The 14,055-nt window shown below is 38.2% G+C and overlaps 1 protein-coding gene across 2 annotated transcripts in view; it reads right to left on the reverse strand.

Annotated features, from left to right (window-relative positions):
* The window catches only part of HGF (hepatocyte growth factor), a 59,404-nt gene extending 45,667 nt beyond the window's left edge, over positions 1–13,737 (reverse strand). For both annotated transcript variants that reach the window (XM_051607925.1, XM_051607924.1), the window contains exons 1-2: positions 13,621–13,737; positions 1,419–1,584 (exon numbers count right to left, since the gene is read on the reverse strand). In XM_051607925.1, the coding sequence (XP_051463885.1) occupies positions 1,419–1,584; positions 13,621–13,696 (242 nt within the window). In that variant the 5' untranslated portion in view covers positions 13,697–13,737. The remainder of the gene's footprint in view (positions 1–1,418; positions 1,585–13,620) is intronic.
* Between the last annotated feature and the right edge of the window lie 318 nt (positions 13,738–14,055).

A 14,055-nucleotide genomic window follows, 5' to 3' on the forward strand; every position in this document is an offset into this window, starting at 1 on the left:
AGGAAGAATTTGCCCCTTAATGAATCCATCAGAAAACATCTCAATAAAATAAAATTTTTAAAAAAAGAAAGTTTTAAAAATTCAGAGATATTCTAAATTATTTGTGTAAAATAGAATCAACAAATATATTGACTTAATTTTTATTTTCAGAACACAGAACATATCAGCCTGTAGTTGCTACCAAGGCAGCTACAGCTATCTTGAGATAATTTTCCTAAGTAGATGTTGGAACACAGAATTGTTGTTTGCTTGGCATCACTCAGAATATTTCTGTACTATGGAACCTAATATATAATATTCCTCACTGCTGACCATTAGAACTCAAGGATCTCTTGCTGTATTGAATACAACCTGATCCACTTGGCAAGGATACCAGTGGAAGCTCTGCCAATAGGCAAAGGAGTGGTTTGTACCATGTGAAAAATATTAGTGACTGGAAAATATTTTCTAACCAAAATAAGTTACTCTGCTCATTGTTTGCATCTTGCAATACTTGAATTAAAACCTTAAAGAAGGATTAAATTACAGTAAAAGACCGTTTCTGACATGGAAGGGCTTTTGTTATCACATTTAATCTAGCTTCCATTTCTAGCAATTGTCAAATTTTATGTTTCAAGGTTAGGCTCAGTTTTAGCCCAGAACTCACCAGTACAGAAGTCATCCATTTTCTCCATGATTCCCCTACATTTGTGTCCTTTCATTTGCTGCTAATGGTCTAGACTAAGAGAGGCCAGGGGGATAATTAAGTCTAATACATGGGAAAAAATAATAGTCATTTGTTCAAAATAGTAGTGAATATGTACAAAGCAGACAAGCAATAAGCCATATGATGTGTTTCTAAGAGGCAGCAGATGCAGAAGAACATCTATCATATACTTGTAATGACTGTGCAGCCCAGAAGGTCCGATTCCATTGTATCAGATGTGCAGTACTTGCCAGTGAACTTCAGCAGTGCATTTATCTGTGCTCCATGTGTGAGGTTCACATTGATTTCAGCAGGAGTAATGTGCAAAGAATGAAGACAGAATATGGTCTGAAGTGGTGCTGAAATACTGCAGCTGTGATGTGTGACAATAACCATTTTATAAGAGACATAAAAATCTCAGAAATGTTCACTAAACACTACAGTGTAGCATAAGTCATCCACATCTTAACATGAGTACATTTTTTCAGCTGTGTTATGAAAAAGATCACAGATTAAACAAGCTAAGTAGAGAGAACAACTCAGATAAAGCTTCAGAAAAGACTGTCATTCTATGGACATGTAGAAAAATACCATGGAAATCAAAACACACACTCAGTAAAAGCTACCACTGATGACAACTGCAGAGAGGCTTCTGGTCAAAGGGTGTTCTATAGGTTCCATTTGGAAAAAAAACAAAGCAAACCAATAAAAATAATAAAGATACATAACTCACTTGCATGTGAATGAAAGGCCTTTGTTCCTGCTGCATCTCTTGGCACATTGCTCAGTGGTATTTAACAGCTTGGTTTTTACTTCCAGTGTTTTGTTTACTTTAATGAGCATCAATTCTCCTGTTTTTTTGTAGTCATGAAGAGGATTTCTCCTTTTTCCTTTACCTTCTAAGAAAGAAGCAAAAAAGAAAGAGAGGAACAAAACCAGAAAAAAAACCCACCACAAACACTATAAAGAAGAGTGCTGAAATCAAATATGGCATTAGATAGGAATAATATTTATTTGGAATTATAGGAGCAATGGTACCTGAAGCTTAGAAAGAATCACAAAAATAAGGTACAAACAAATATTAGAGAATAACTTATTATTTTAGATGGTGGTCTCCATTCTTAAAACCAGAAATTGTAGGAATGACAGCAAAATTATTTTCAAATAAAGACTTAATGCTAGAAAAGGGTAAGAGGAAAGATTTTCGCAGTTTTAAAATTTTTTTCAGAACCCCTAAAATATGCCTGATAAGAATGATCTGAGATCTTATAAACATTCCCATGAAAAACTCCAGGTCTTCTTTTGAAGGACAGAGTTACAATCAGAAAGAAAAGATATAAATATTACAGGTAGAATCATTATCGTAATGTGATAAACTGTTCTTAAAATAGTTAACTTTTTATCACAAATTGTGAAAAGAAGTGGAGCCTAGAAGTAATATAAAATAATAATGTCTTCCCCCTCTTCCAGTGAAGATTCAGTGTGAGTGTTGTGTCCAGCTTATGTGTGACTGAATTAGAGTTGTTCACTCACAAAGAAGACAATGAGGGGAGGCAGGGGCCACAGCATGGAAGCAGTGTGCACTGACGCAAAGACTTCTGCACTGATCTGGTTTCCATGTCTCTGTTGAAAGGCCCAGAGAAAGGGATGAAAAATGAAGCACGGAAGACTGGCTAGAGGTGTTTGGCTAAAGTGCAAGAGGAAAAGTCTTTGATATTTGCAAGAAAACCTCTTAATTTTCCCAATATGTAAAGCTTGTTGGATTGTTTTTTTTGTTGTTGTTCCATAGAAACCTGTCTGGCAGCACAGGCTCCTCCATCTTCAGTGAAGGCAGATGAGTACCTCTGTAGAGTGATTCTCCCTATTCTGACAGATGAGTAACATAGGGAGGATAAATTCCCCTTTGGATCTGTTTCTCCTATTTCACTCACTGATCCCAGATGATCTTTTTGGATTAGATGGTCAATCCAGGTAAGGTTAGGTGAATGAATCCCTCCTTAATTTACAAAGTAGGTAATACTGTTTTTCATAAATTCTTTCCATATAACGGTTTTCACAGCTGCCCTTTCATTTTTTTCTCTACAGATTCTGCTACAATAATAGAACATGAATTCCAAGGATAAATGCATTAACTTTTGCCCCAACCTTTCAAATACATGAAACCTCAGCCTAGTGTTTTGTTATCCCAAATAGATAATTCCTTGTGCAAGTGCAGAGTACACTTAGGTTAGTTAACTTTTCCTTGGCACACTCTGCACCAAAGCTCAGAAAAGCTCTGTAAATTGCAAAAACTGAAGATCTGAAGGAGTTACTAAGGAATCCAACTATTGTAAAGCCAAAGAGGGCTTAAGGGTGTTCCCTTTGTTCCCGATCATTAAGTGAGCTCGCATATTCACTGGATTCAGCTAAAACACACCTCTCAGTGGTGAGTTGTCCCTAAGACACCTAAAAATACACAAAGGACATTTAAATTAGATTTAGTCATGCTTCAGCCTTAAAAAAAAAGTAAATCAAAAGAATAGAATATCCCTGCTGCAATTTCTCTATAAAATAATCCTCACCTCATCCTATTCTTATTTTTTGAACTGTCGAAGATGAACTAGTCTATTCCCCTGCAAATTAATCACTCACAGTTCTAATTTCAACTATAAATATTAAAATAATTACAATAAAATGCATTTACCTCCAAATTCATGTTATTATTACATAAAGAAGCTTTTTATTAAAAGACCACACATTAATAGTTTTGATGCTGTGTTAGGGAGTCACATCAGTTCTCTTAAGGATTTTCTCCCTTCGAGTTTGTGCAGTGCCCATTCACCCAAAAGGAATCACTGTGTTTAGGAAAATGCTGTGAGGAGACTCTTGCCTTAAGTATCACACCCAGTTACTGGAAGTTGTTGTGTCTACACTGAAGCTGCTTTATTTTTTGCTGTACCTGTGCTAGAGCCAAAGTGCTGCAAAAAGGATTATATTTGCTCTTAAACACAAACACAGAAAAACAAGTCTTCTATAAAGCTTTTGTGGTAAATTTCTCAATCTATTATCTGACAAGACATATTTGTGAGTTCTGTGTTGTCTCAGCCAATACTTTTATGCCAAATGGAGGTAAGAATCTGTGCAGAAATATCCAAGTATTTTTCTTTTAGTTCTTGGTGCTAACATTTCCCATCTACTGATAAATGCCATTATCTTAATTCCCAGTGATAACAGTTTCTTAAACTCACCAGCTAGCATGCAACACTATGATTTAAAAAATCAAGAAATTCTGTTCTGCCTGAAAAACACGGTTCATAGTTCTGTTGTTTTTTTTCCCTTCTTTTCCTAACAGTTGTCCAAAGAGGATTATGGGTTTGATCTTGCATTTAGCAATTCATAACAGTCTGATTTACTTTAGCTTTCAAACAACAACATTCTACGACTTGCCTATAATCCAAAAGGCAAGGGGCCAAATGCATCTGTGGTGTGACTGTTAGAACTATCAGAGTAACAGAAAGCATTACTTTTACAACTCTAATAATTGAGCTTTTTTACTTCAAATTAAGTGCTTTTATTATTAAAATCATAAATCAAAGAGTGCCCTAGAAATGTTCTAGATTGAAGGTTATAATGCAATATGCTGTAACTAATGCTCCTGATTTGTGATTGCCATTCATTTAATTTTCCTAAACGTTGATTAATCAGGACTTCTATTTATTTTGTGGGCCATATCCTCTGATGTTTCTTGTAGTTGAATACCATATTACTATGGAAGTCTGACATTCCACTTAAATTTGAAAATAATAACAGCTGATTCAAATACAAGGCATAGAGTCAAGTATGAAGCAACATTTTTTTCTTTAATAGAAACAACTACTAACTAAAAGTATTTCTTCAGAGGACACATAAAATTCCTCAAAAAGGTGAGGATGGTGCCTCTTTCTAGTTCTTAACATGACAGCAACTTTGGTTGAACATTAAGAGCTCAGCCATTGTCCAAAGAAATGAGAATTATCACATTTGCTCTAGTAGGATGCAACACTGGGCAAGTACTCTATGGTCTCATTTGGGATTTCCACAATGTCCCTGCTGGAGCTCCTCCATTTTCATAAAATATTTTAAATATTTACCAAAGAGCAAAGGTTCCTCACAGTGAAAGGTATTTATCTGGGAGCTGTAAGAACCTAACCTTGGCTTCCCTTATGGACTTTATATGGGGTTTCTCCATAGTCTCCTCAGATATCAAGCACTAACTAAGACTACCCAAACTATAGACCATTTGGGGAAAAAGATTTTCAATAATACCTTTTCTTAAAGTAGTTTCAGTCTATGCAAAATCAATAATCAGAGATAAATAAAATAATCATTCTGCAGCATTTTGGTGAGAAAATTTACTAGGAGGTTGTAGTACCTCTATTCTAGAACTGACTTAACTGCAATTTTAATTATATTTATTCAAAACAGAACCAGTAAACCAGCAAGTACTGAGAGTAACGAACACGATATTATTCAGTATCATAGAAATTAAGACGCTTTCTTGATTAACAAGAGAAATGGGTTTGAATCAGCAAAGATCTTTGTATTTTGATCTCTCCTGTTCAGGTATTTTCTAACCCTTGGGCTAATGGGAAAATGGCAGAAAAGTAGCTTCCTTTTTACCTTCTGGTTCTGTGTCCCACACCAAAAAGGGCTTTGGGCTCCCAGTTTATGTTCTATATCTCAATTAAAAATTCATACCTTGTAGAAAAAAAATAGGTCTGATACTAAGCTAAACAGGAGTCAAGAAATTAAGTCTAAATCTAGTTTCAGGACATTTTGAGATCAAATACCTAAGCAAGTCAAGTTTAAGATTTTCAGGTCTCAGTCTGACCACAAAAAGGTGTTTTTTTTTTTTCTATTAGCTGTTAAGTAGTAAAAAACTAATATAGCCGATATGATACTATTGTTCCGGAAATCAAAACAGTATCCAGGATATCAATAGGCTTAAAATCCTTTGCCCATTATAATGAGACCAAAAGACTACTTGCAATGTCTACAGCAAGATTTTGCAATTAAATTATGTGACTTTATCTACTTCATTGGTAATCCCTTTCTCCTTCCTCAGCCAGTCCAATTTTTTCTAATGCAAATGTACATTTGGGCTTAGGAGTTCCAGCCTTACAAAGTACAACTGGAGCATACTGGCTGTCTCCCCTAGAAAAATCTCCCTTTCTATGGGCTTGTCATGGATTTTGTAAAACAGGAGTTATGATGCATTCAGCATGTCAGCTTCCAAGGTTTCCAAGTTTCACCCTAGTCTATGCACTAGTTAGTGCTTTCTTAAAGAAACACATTGTGAACTCTTGTGATAATGTGAGAAGTCTCATTCCTTTCATTTCTAATTTTTCATCCCACATTACTAAGCAGAACATTGAAACTCAATAAAGTATTTTCAAAATTTAATTAGAGAAATTTATTTACATTTAAGGTTTATATTTAAATCAAGATTCTTAATGAAATCTTGATGGTTTGGTATGGAGTTCTATTTCCTTATTCTGTTTGTTTACACTTGCAGAACTTCAACATTTTACTAAGTTGTTACTTGCTTTGTTATGCTAAACTTTCAACTGTCTAAAGTAAGGATATGGTTTTTCTATTACGACAGGTACATGTATGTAAGTTGGACACGGGTCTTTACATTGTGGATGGCAAAAAGACATTTTACAATTTTCAGTATTGAAAAAAATATGGACAGTCACAGAACAGCACCTCTGTTCCATTATGTTTGTTGTAGGTCAGGGAAAAACTAAATGTTTTGGGAAAAAATAATATCAAGAAAATGAAGATACCTAAATTGCTTAGACTGATAGACACTGTCAGAAAACTGGAAGAATCAACCGTAGTCTTTCCAAATAGTGCAATAAAATACAAAATACGATGGCACTGGGGGTGAAATTAAAAGAAGGAAACTGTCTACACACTGTATAGGAAGCTCAGAGAAGCTGAAGATTCAAAATATGTTCCAGTAAAGAAAAAAGGTCATATAAAGTGATACAGTTATTTCAGAAATCTAGAAAAGACATAGTTCCTTTCTTTAGTATCAATTGACATTTTAGATTTCTGTTTAATGTTTTGCATAATGTTTTTAATTAAATTAAGTCACTTGACCTTGAGCAGTTAACAGATGGACTAATTAGAGACTGAATTATTTGTTTTATAACTGATAACCAGGTCAGAATGTCAAAATGAGATTAGCTATTAACTTAATTTTGCAAACAATCATCACCGCAAGACAAAGTATACTGGATTTCCCCAATGAGCTAGAAAAAAAAAAAAAGAAAAATATGAGAGCTAAATTTCATGTGACTTTAAGCTTAGAGGAAAAAAAATATTCAGAAATCTACTATCATGTGAAAGACCTTCCAAAAAAAAAGACAGAAAAAATATCCCAACCCTGAATACATCTGAAATAAATAACGTAGGCAGAATGGTTCCCATACAATAAATGTAGCAAACATTTTATCTGGGAACATCATAGTCAACAACATTTTCATGTCAACACCAAAATGAAGATACTCACAAGTATGTAACTGAATGGAAAAAAAACAGAAATAAGCAAATGTTAGATCTCAATAAAATGTACAAAGCAAAAATCCCCAGAACTGTGGATTATCACAGTGTCAGGAAACATTTTTCATTAGAGATATCAAAGCTAAATGCTTATCTCAGTATAAATAGTGACAATTTAAAATGAAAATAAAAAATAAAGTAGGCTTAATTCTATGTGTAAAATTGCATTTGGAAAAGCTTGTCTAAGAAGAAAAGTCGCTGAGTAGGATTTATAAAGCAACAGTCCTCAGCATACTTGGGCTGAGAAGCAGTACGTAAATGTAGTGAGGTGTTTAACTTGTCTATAAAACATGGTTCAAGGGATAGTTTAATTACATTCAATGATGTATATCCAAGACACTGATTTTCAAAGGATATAAAAAATCAAGGGTAAATTACTTATTGGTGAAGGCCCCAGTATGACAGCATAAATATACTGGCTTCATTAAGCAAAAAAAAACACAACACAACTTGACCAGATGATGAAAGTAGATGTTGCTAAATGGTTTCAGACACCATATGCTTAAGTTAACAGCATGGTCACAGCTCTAATAGAAATTATGAAAAAGGCAAATCCTGAGATTAAAATAATGAAGAGAGTCATCAAAGTACTGTGATCTATGAGAATAGTTAGGAAGCAATTTTTTTAAAAAATAGGCAGTTTCCCTCTTAAAGCAAGTCCAACAAAGCCACTTTGATTAAAAAAATAATTAACACTCATCACTTTTAACTTACTTTCATTTACTTGATTTCTCCTTATGTCTGTTTCAGTATCAGAAATGTCCAGATTCCTGGCTAGAATGCAAAAAAGTGAATACCTTTTCCAAATTACTTCTCATTTGGAAAAAAAAAAAAAAAAAAAGGCAAAAACAACAACAAAAAACCCCACAACAAAACAAAACACAAAAACAACAGGAAGAAACAAAGGAAAACATAATGAGAAACTGAAACAATTCTGAAATGAGCCCAATAAAAGAACTTTGTAGATTTAATAGACTTAAATGCTAGATTAAGTTTAATTCAGTTTTTTTGTGTAAGACAATAATTTGGTGTGAAAGAAGTTTACCCACAAAAACTACAGTCAGCTGTGTAGATGGAAAGCCACCAAAACAAAACCAGCTGTCCAAGGAGGAATCACTGTCTTGTCACAATGGAACCATTCCTCAGAAAGGTATCTGGAGGATGATGTGATTTTTTAATATCTAAATTTATTTTTTTGGCAAAGGAGCCATTATGGAAAAAAATCTAGGATTTTTAGAAATTAGTTTGAAATGTAGGTATATAATATAGAGATATTTTTTGCTTTATTTTTACATTGGCTTTCAGTCTAGTTGTTGAGCAGATTTAGGAAATGCAAAAAGAGATTTCTTTTTCACTTTACATTACATATTACCACTGGCACACACCCATGCACACATATCCGATTAGCAGCTACAAATGTTGCCATACTTGGAACCCAACTTCATGTTTATTCTAAGTTTTGCTTTTGTAACCCTCTTCTATAGTCAGTGTGAAAGCTCAAGAAGCTAAGGATAATGCTAACAACTGATAGTATATTATAGAATTGGAGGGTAGATGCAAAAGGACAGCTCTTTTTCTTCCAATAAAAGGTTATCTGCTCAGCAGGATGCTGGGACCCATTGGCAGAAAGAAATGTTCTGCAGTTTGTTCTCTGACTTGCTGTGTCTAACCTCTGGCTAAATTACTGAGAGGATATTCCCTTTTAAGATTTGTCTTATGCATTTTGCACAAGAATTAAACCCCCACCATTTCTCATTGCATTCCACAATCTTTACAAGCATTTGGTGTCTCCTTTGACACACCAAGCACATTGTGCTCTTCTTTTGTGATGGGATCTCAGCTGCTACTATGGACATCTTGGCATGGAGTGGGGGGTAAAGAGAAAAGCAGAGGCAGGCAGGTCAGGGATTTGGGCAAAACAAAGAATGTTGGACTGCTGAGGGCAGCAAAACAGCCCCTGTGAGGAGTGATGGAGAGCCTTGCTGTATGTTGTGTACATAAAAACAGTGCTGCTGGCCAAGGCTGGGACTTGCAAGAAGAGCTGGAGCTGAGGGGAGACGGAGAAAGCAGCCAGTCCCCAGCTGGGCCAGCAGCACCAAGGACTGCCAGGCATAGCCAGGCTCATCAGACAGAACATGGGTGGAGGCCCACAAGCCATTGAAAACTCCTGCAGCTAGATTTTGCCAACACATCTGACTAATCTGGAGCATGTTCCCAGCTCTGCTTCACCACAGCGTTGCTTAACACGTAGGTACTAACCACATTTGGGAACAGCTCTACCGTCCTCTAAGGGCACTGCAAAAAAAATCCTACAAAAAAAAAAAAGACAGGGTAACAGCAAGGATATCCTCATCCCTTCCCTGCTCTTTGCAGTTGCCATACTTCCCCACTGGAAGGTACAAACATTGCTTACTTACATCATGCCAATTCTCCTACTGTTCATGCTTCCCAACCAAGCATGGAGATCAAGCCTTTCTCATTTCCATGAACAATCCTTTCTCACCTTCCTGCTGCCTTGTAGCCTCTGCCCTTCCACTCCTCACCTGAAAGCTGATGGGGAGAAATTCCAACACTCATGCAGTACAAGTAACCACAAAATGTTCAGGGCAACCCTCTCCTCTCCACATAAAGCTTTTACCCATCAAGAGGCCCTGTTATCCCACTTTCAAATCTCTTTGGAAAAGTTTGAGATCCTTATGTCACAAACTAATGTTCAGTGTAAAGATCCAAAGGGCAGATACTACACTCTCTGAGGGAGCCTGCACATTTCCCTTCCAACCCTGGCCTCAGTTGAAGTATTACAATAATGACAGATGAGCTTCTCCAATAAGAGGCTTTCCTTTTCTTTACTTCAGCGTACAGTTTTCCAGAGTTTTATGCAACATTTTAATCCCACATCTTTCAACTCTATATTCTCCTGCTATGTTGCTTATGAAAATGGCATTAATAGAAACAGAAAATCTGTTAAGCAGGGTAAGTGCTGTATTACATGTGAGAGCAAAACAAGCAGCCCCTGGCACTGAGCACCGAAAGGATTCCATTAAACAGAAGGAATACAGTCTTCCAACTGGCAGAGTATCATTTTGCTTTGTTGACAGTATATAGTATAATGATTATCTACAGCTGGGATGGGGAAGAATAAATCATGCTAAATTTTTAAAATATACTTAGCTATGCAGACCACAGGAATACACAACATTCATACATCGATTATGGCTATGGAATTTTATTTAATTTTTTTCTAAGCAATAGCTATTTATAGGAACCAAGTGCAACTCCCACATCCTTATTAGCAAGTGCTTCAGAGCATCCAAACTACACAAAGTGCTGTGAAATTTGAATAAACACACTTGGCTGACAGTCTTTTTATGGAAAAAGAAATCTTTAATTTAGATTTTTTGCTTTGATTAAGAAGTCTTTTTTAGTTTCACTAGATTAATATTTTTAAGGAGATACTGTCTAAGAATACTGAATATGTGAAAAAGGAAGAAAATTCCCTGATAAAGTTATTAGCTGCAGATTAATTTATTTGTGCAAGTGACACACTTACAGAATATTGATAATGACTAGACAAGCAGGCTATAGGAACCTTGCACATTTATCTTTCACCAATCACTGTCTTATCTTTTATATACTAAAAAGGAACTCAGAAACTGATAGTGTGGACAGGTTGCTGACATGAAAATTTCTCAGTGTTTTCTTCACCCTCCTTTTTCTTTACCCATTAATATAATGCCACATTTATTAGCAAGCTTGGCAACTCAGGACTTTGTCTTCACACGGAACTTAGGACATGGGATTCTAAACCTAAAAGCTGCATTCACAGAAGAAACACACTCATCATCAGGTACATTTTAAATCAGCTCTGACAAAACTGTAATAGAAAAAGTATGGACATGCATTAGCAAAAGACTTATTTTCCTCCTATTTTTTTAAGTTCTGCTTTCATCACTTGTTTCTCATATATAAAAATAATAAATATGTAGCTAAATATCAATATTGCTTAAAAACATCCCAGTAAAATATTTCAACATCATGTGCAAAGACAACATACATGTGTAGAAAGAAATCAAGATATTTTCATAAAGGAATGGCATAACTTCCCCTTGCCTACATTGTAAAAATCCAAACAGTATTAAGATCATATATTTTTAAAAAGCAAGGTAAGCACAACCACAGCATGTGGTAAGAGTCCCCTTTCTTGCCCATAAGGCAAACAATAGGTTTGATTAATATTAAGGCAAGTGGGTGAGGAAAGTTAAGAAAGGGAGAGCTGCCAAGAAACTGTCACTATGAAAGCTGGCCAGAAAACAAGTTCTACTCTGTGAAAAATTCTGAAGGTTCAAAAATCTAATTTTCCTCCACATCAGGATGAACCATCCGCTCCTAAACTGGAGAACCCATTGGTTAGGGCTCAAACCTAACAGTCTACTGGCAGAACTGAGGCTCTCGATCTCTCCTGTTGGAATATTAGCTAGATTAAATATTCAGTGAGCTTGGTAAACTACAGACCAGCACTAAGCCTACAGTCAGGGAGAAAAAGGATTTTTTCTCATTCAAGGAGTGACTGACTACCAAGAGAGTAAGCATGACCTAGCTTCTTATGAACCTGGCTATAGACCAGTTTCTGTGTCTTTGACCCATGAAATAAAGTTGGAAGTGCAAACTAGCCCATCACTTGATGAGTTTCTGTCACAGGTGAGAGTTTCTTAACAGCAGGTATCACAAGCTATTGTGAATGTCTCCTGGAGCAAATTTCTCTTTCATGTGATTTGGGGGAACCAAGCCAAAGAAAGTTTCTGCTTAGAATGAGTTATTTTTGTGAAAAGTTTTGATGGGTCAGCATTTTCCAGAAAAAAACCCCAACCCAACATTTCCTCAGAAAATTCCTAACCACCTCTAGTCATCCCTTTTCAGAGAGGTTACATGTCCATAAAATGAAAATTGCAATATACATGAGAAAAGAGTTCAGAAAAGTGTAGTAGCAGTAGCATAGTGCTTGTATCTCTGTGTCACCTGCTAAGAACGCCCACAAAAACAAGATCATCATTGAGGAGACTGAGCATAGAAGCTCTGGTGAGATTTTCAGCATCCTACAGAACTACAGTCTTACTGTAGGGGAAAAAAGACAGATTTTACTGCATGTGATGCTGACAGTCTTTTTTTTTTTTTTTTTTTTTTTTTACTTGTCAAACAACAAAAAAACAGCAACTAAAAAACGTAGTTTTGTCTTGGCAGCCATTAACATCACTTGCCATACACATCGCCTGATGCCCTCAGACCTTGCCCCAGGACTCAAAGGCTGCGTGCGCTCTCCCCACTCCTGGAGGATTCTTTCCCTGAATCGTGGCTCTCTTTTGTTTCTGTCTGTGCAAAGGTCTGACCCTAACAATGTTGGCGGAAGGAAGGAAGGAAAGGTTTGTAGAAACCTTTGCAAACTTTTTTCCCCTTAAAGGTCTCCCCGGGGGGCCAATAGAAACATAGAGTTAGCTCTTCAGATATCCAGTCCAAGGGGGACACTTCAGGAAATAAATTCAGCTAGAGAGTTTCCAGCACTTGATTACTTATTGTTTGTTTCTTCCCCCCCCCGCCTCCCGGTTTTCATCGGGAACATCTAATGAAATTACAAGTATTCCAGTCTGGAAATAGCATGCTCATGCTGCTGAACTTCAGCAAGGATATTCCCCCTCAGCAACCTACTATCCTGTGTTTTGTGTATTCCTTGGTATTTAACATTTATTCTACGACTTGGAAATTAAGGACGCGTGTTTCCTCATGTCCTGAAAACAGCTGGGAACACGTATGGGCAACGATGAGATTTCCTACTCCCTTACCCAGTGTCTCCAGGGCTCCCCGTCTCGGGAGCGCCCCGAGTGCCCCCTCATCCGAGGGAGGAGGTGGCGGGAAGCACCAACCTTCCCGTAAGCCACTAAAACGTCCAGTGTCCTCCCGCTCTCCGCGGATACCCTGCGGCAGGCGGAGCGCGCCTTGTCCCGACCCGCCGCGCGGCCCCCCGCACGCTCCGCTCCGCATCCCTCCTCGCGCGCGGAAGGCGCTGGGCGGGCACCGGCTGCTGCCGCACTTCAGTCCCCGCCCGACCTCCGGCTGCAGGGCGAGGTGCCTGCCCCGCCGGGCAGGTGGGAACTGGCGGGGCGCTGGACGTGGCGAGGGTCTCCCCGCCTGCCCCACCTGCCCCACCTGCGGAGAGAGCGGGGGGAGAACGCAGTGCGGCGCCCTGAGCACCCACCCCGGCCACGGCGGGGAGAGGGAGACGGAAAATGATGCAGTTGTGAGGTGGAAGGGGCGGGAGGGGGGGGGGTCACTAGAGAAGTGATAGAAAAACTAACCTGCCACAGGGATGGTGATGGGAAGCAGCAGCAGCTGATGGAGCAGCAAGGCGGGCAGGAGTTGGGTAGCCCACATGGTGCTGGCAGCCCCCCCGGCGGCTGGCGGGGAGGAGAAGAGGAGATGGCTCCTCGGAGGGACCCTGTGCACAGCCGGTCACTAGAGGAGGCAGAGTGAACCGAGCTGCTTTTTATTGCGATGATCTAAGTTTGTTGTGTGATTAACTGGAAAGATCTGGGTCCCAACTCCCTCTTACGGTAAGAAACTGTTTAACAACATCCCCTCTCTGCCTCCTCTCCTCCCCTTCTCCTCTCCCTAGGAGCTGCCTCCCCTCCGCCCCGCCGCCAGCCCAGGGACGGGGCTCCCACCGCTTCATCCCTCCCTCCATCCTTCCCTCCCTCCTTCCCCCCTGCCTCCCCTCCTCTATCCCTTAGGGG

Source organism: Apus apus, chromosome 1 (genome assembly GCF_020740795.1).
Source record: "Apus apus isolate bApuApu2 chromosome 1, bApuApu2.pri.cur, whole genome shotgun sequence".
Classification (NCBI taxonomy): Eukaryota; Metazoa; Chordata; class Aves; order Apodiformes; family Apodidae; genus Apus; species Apus apus.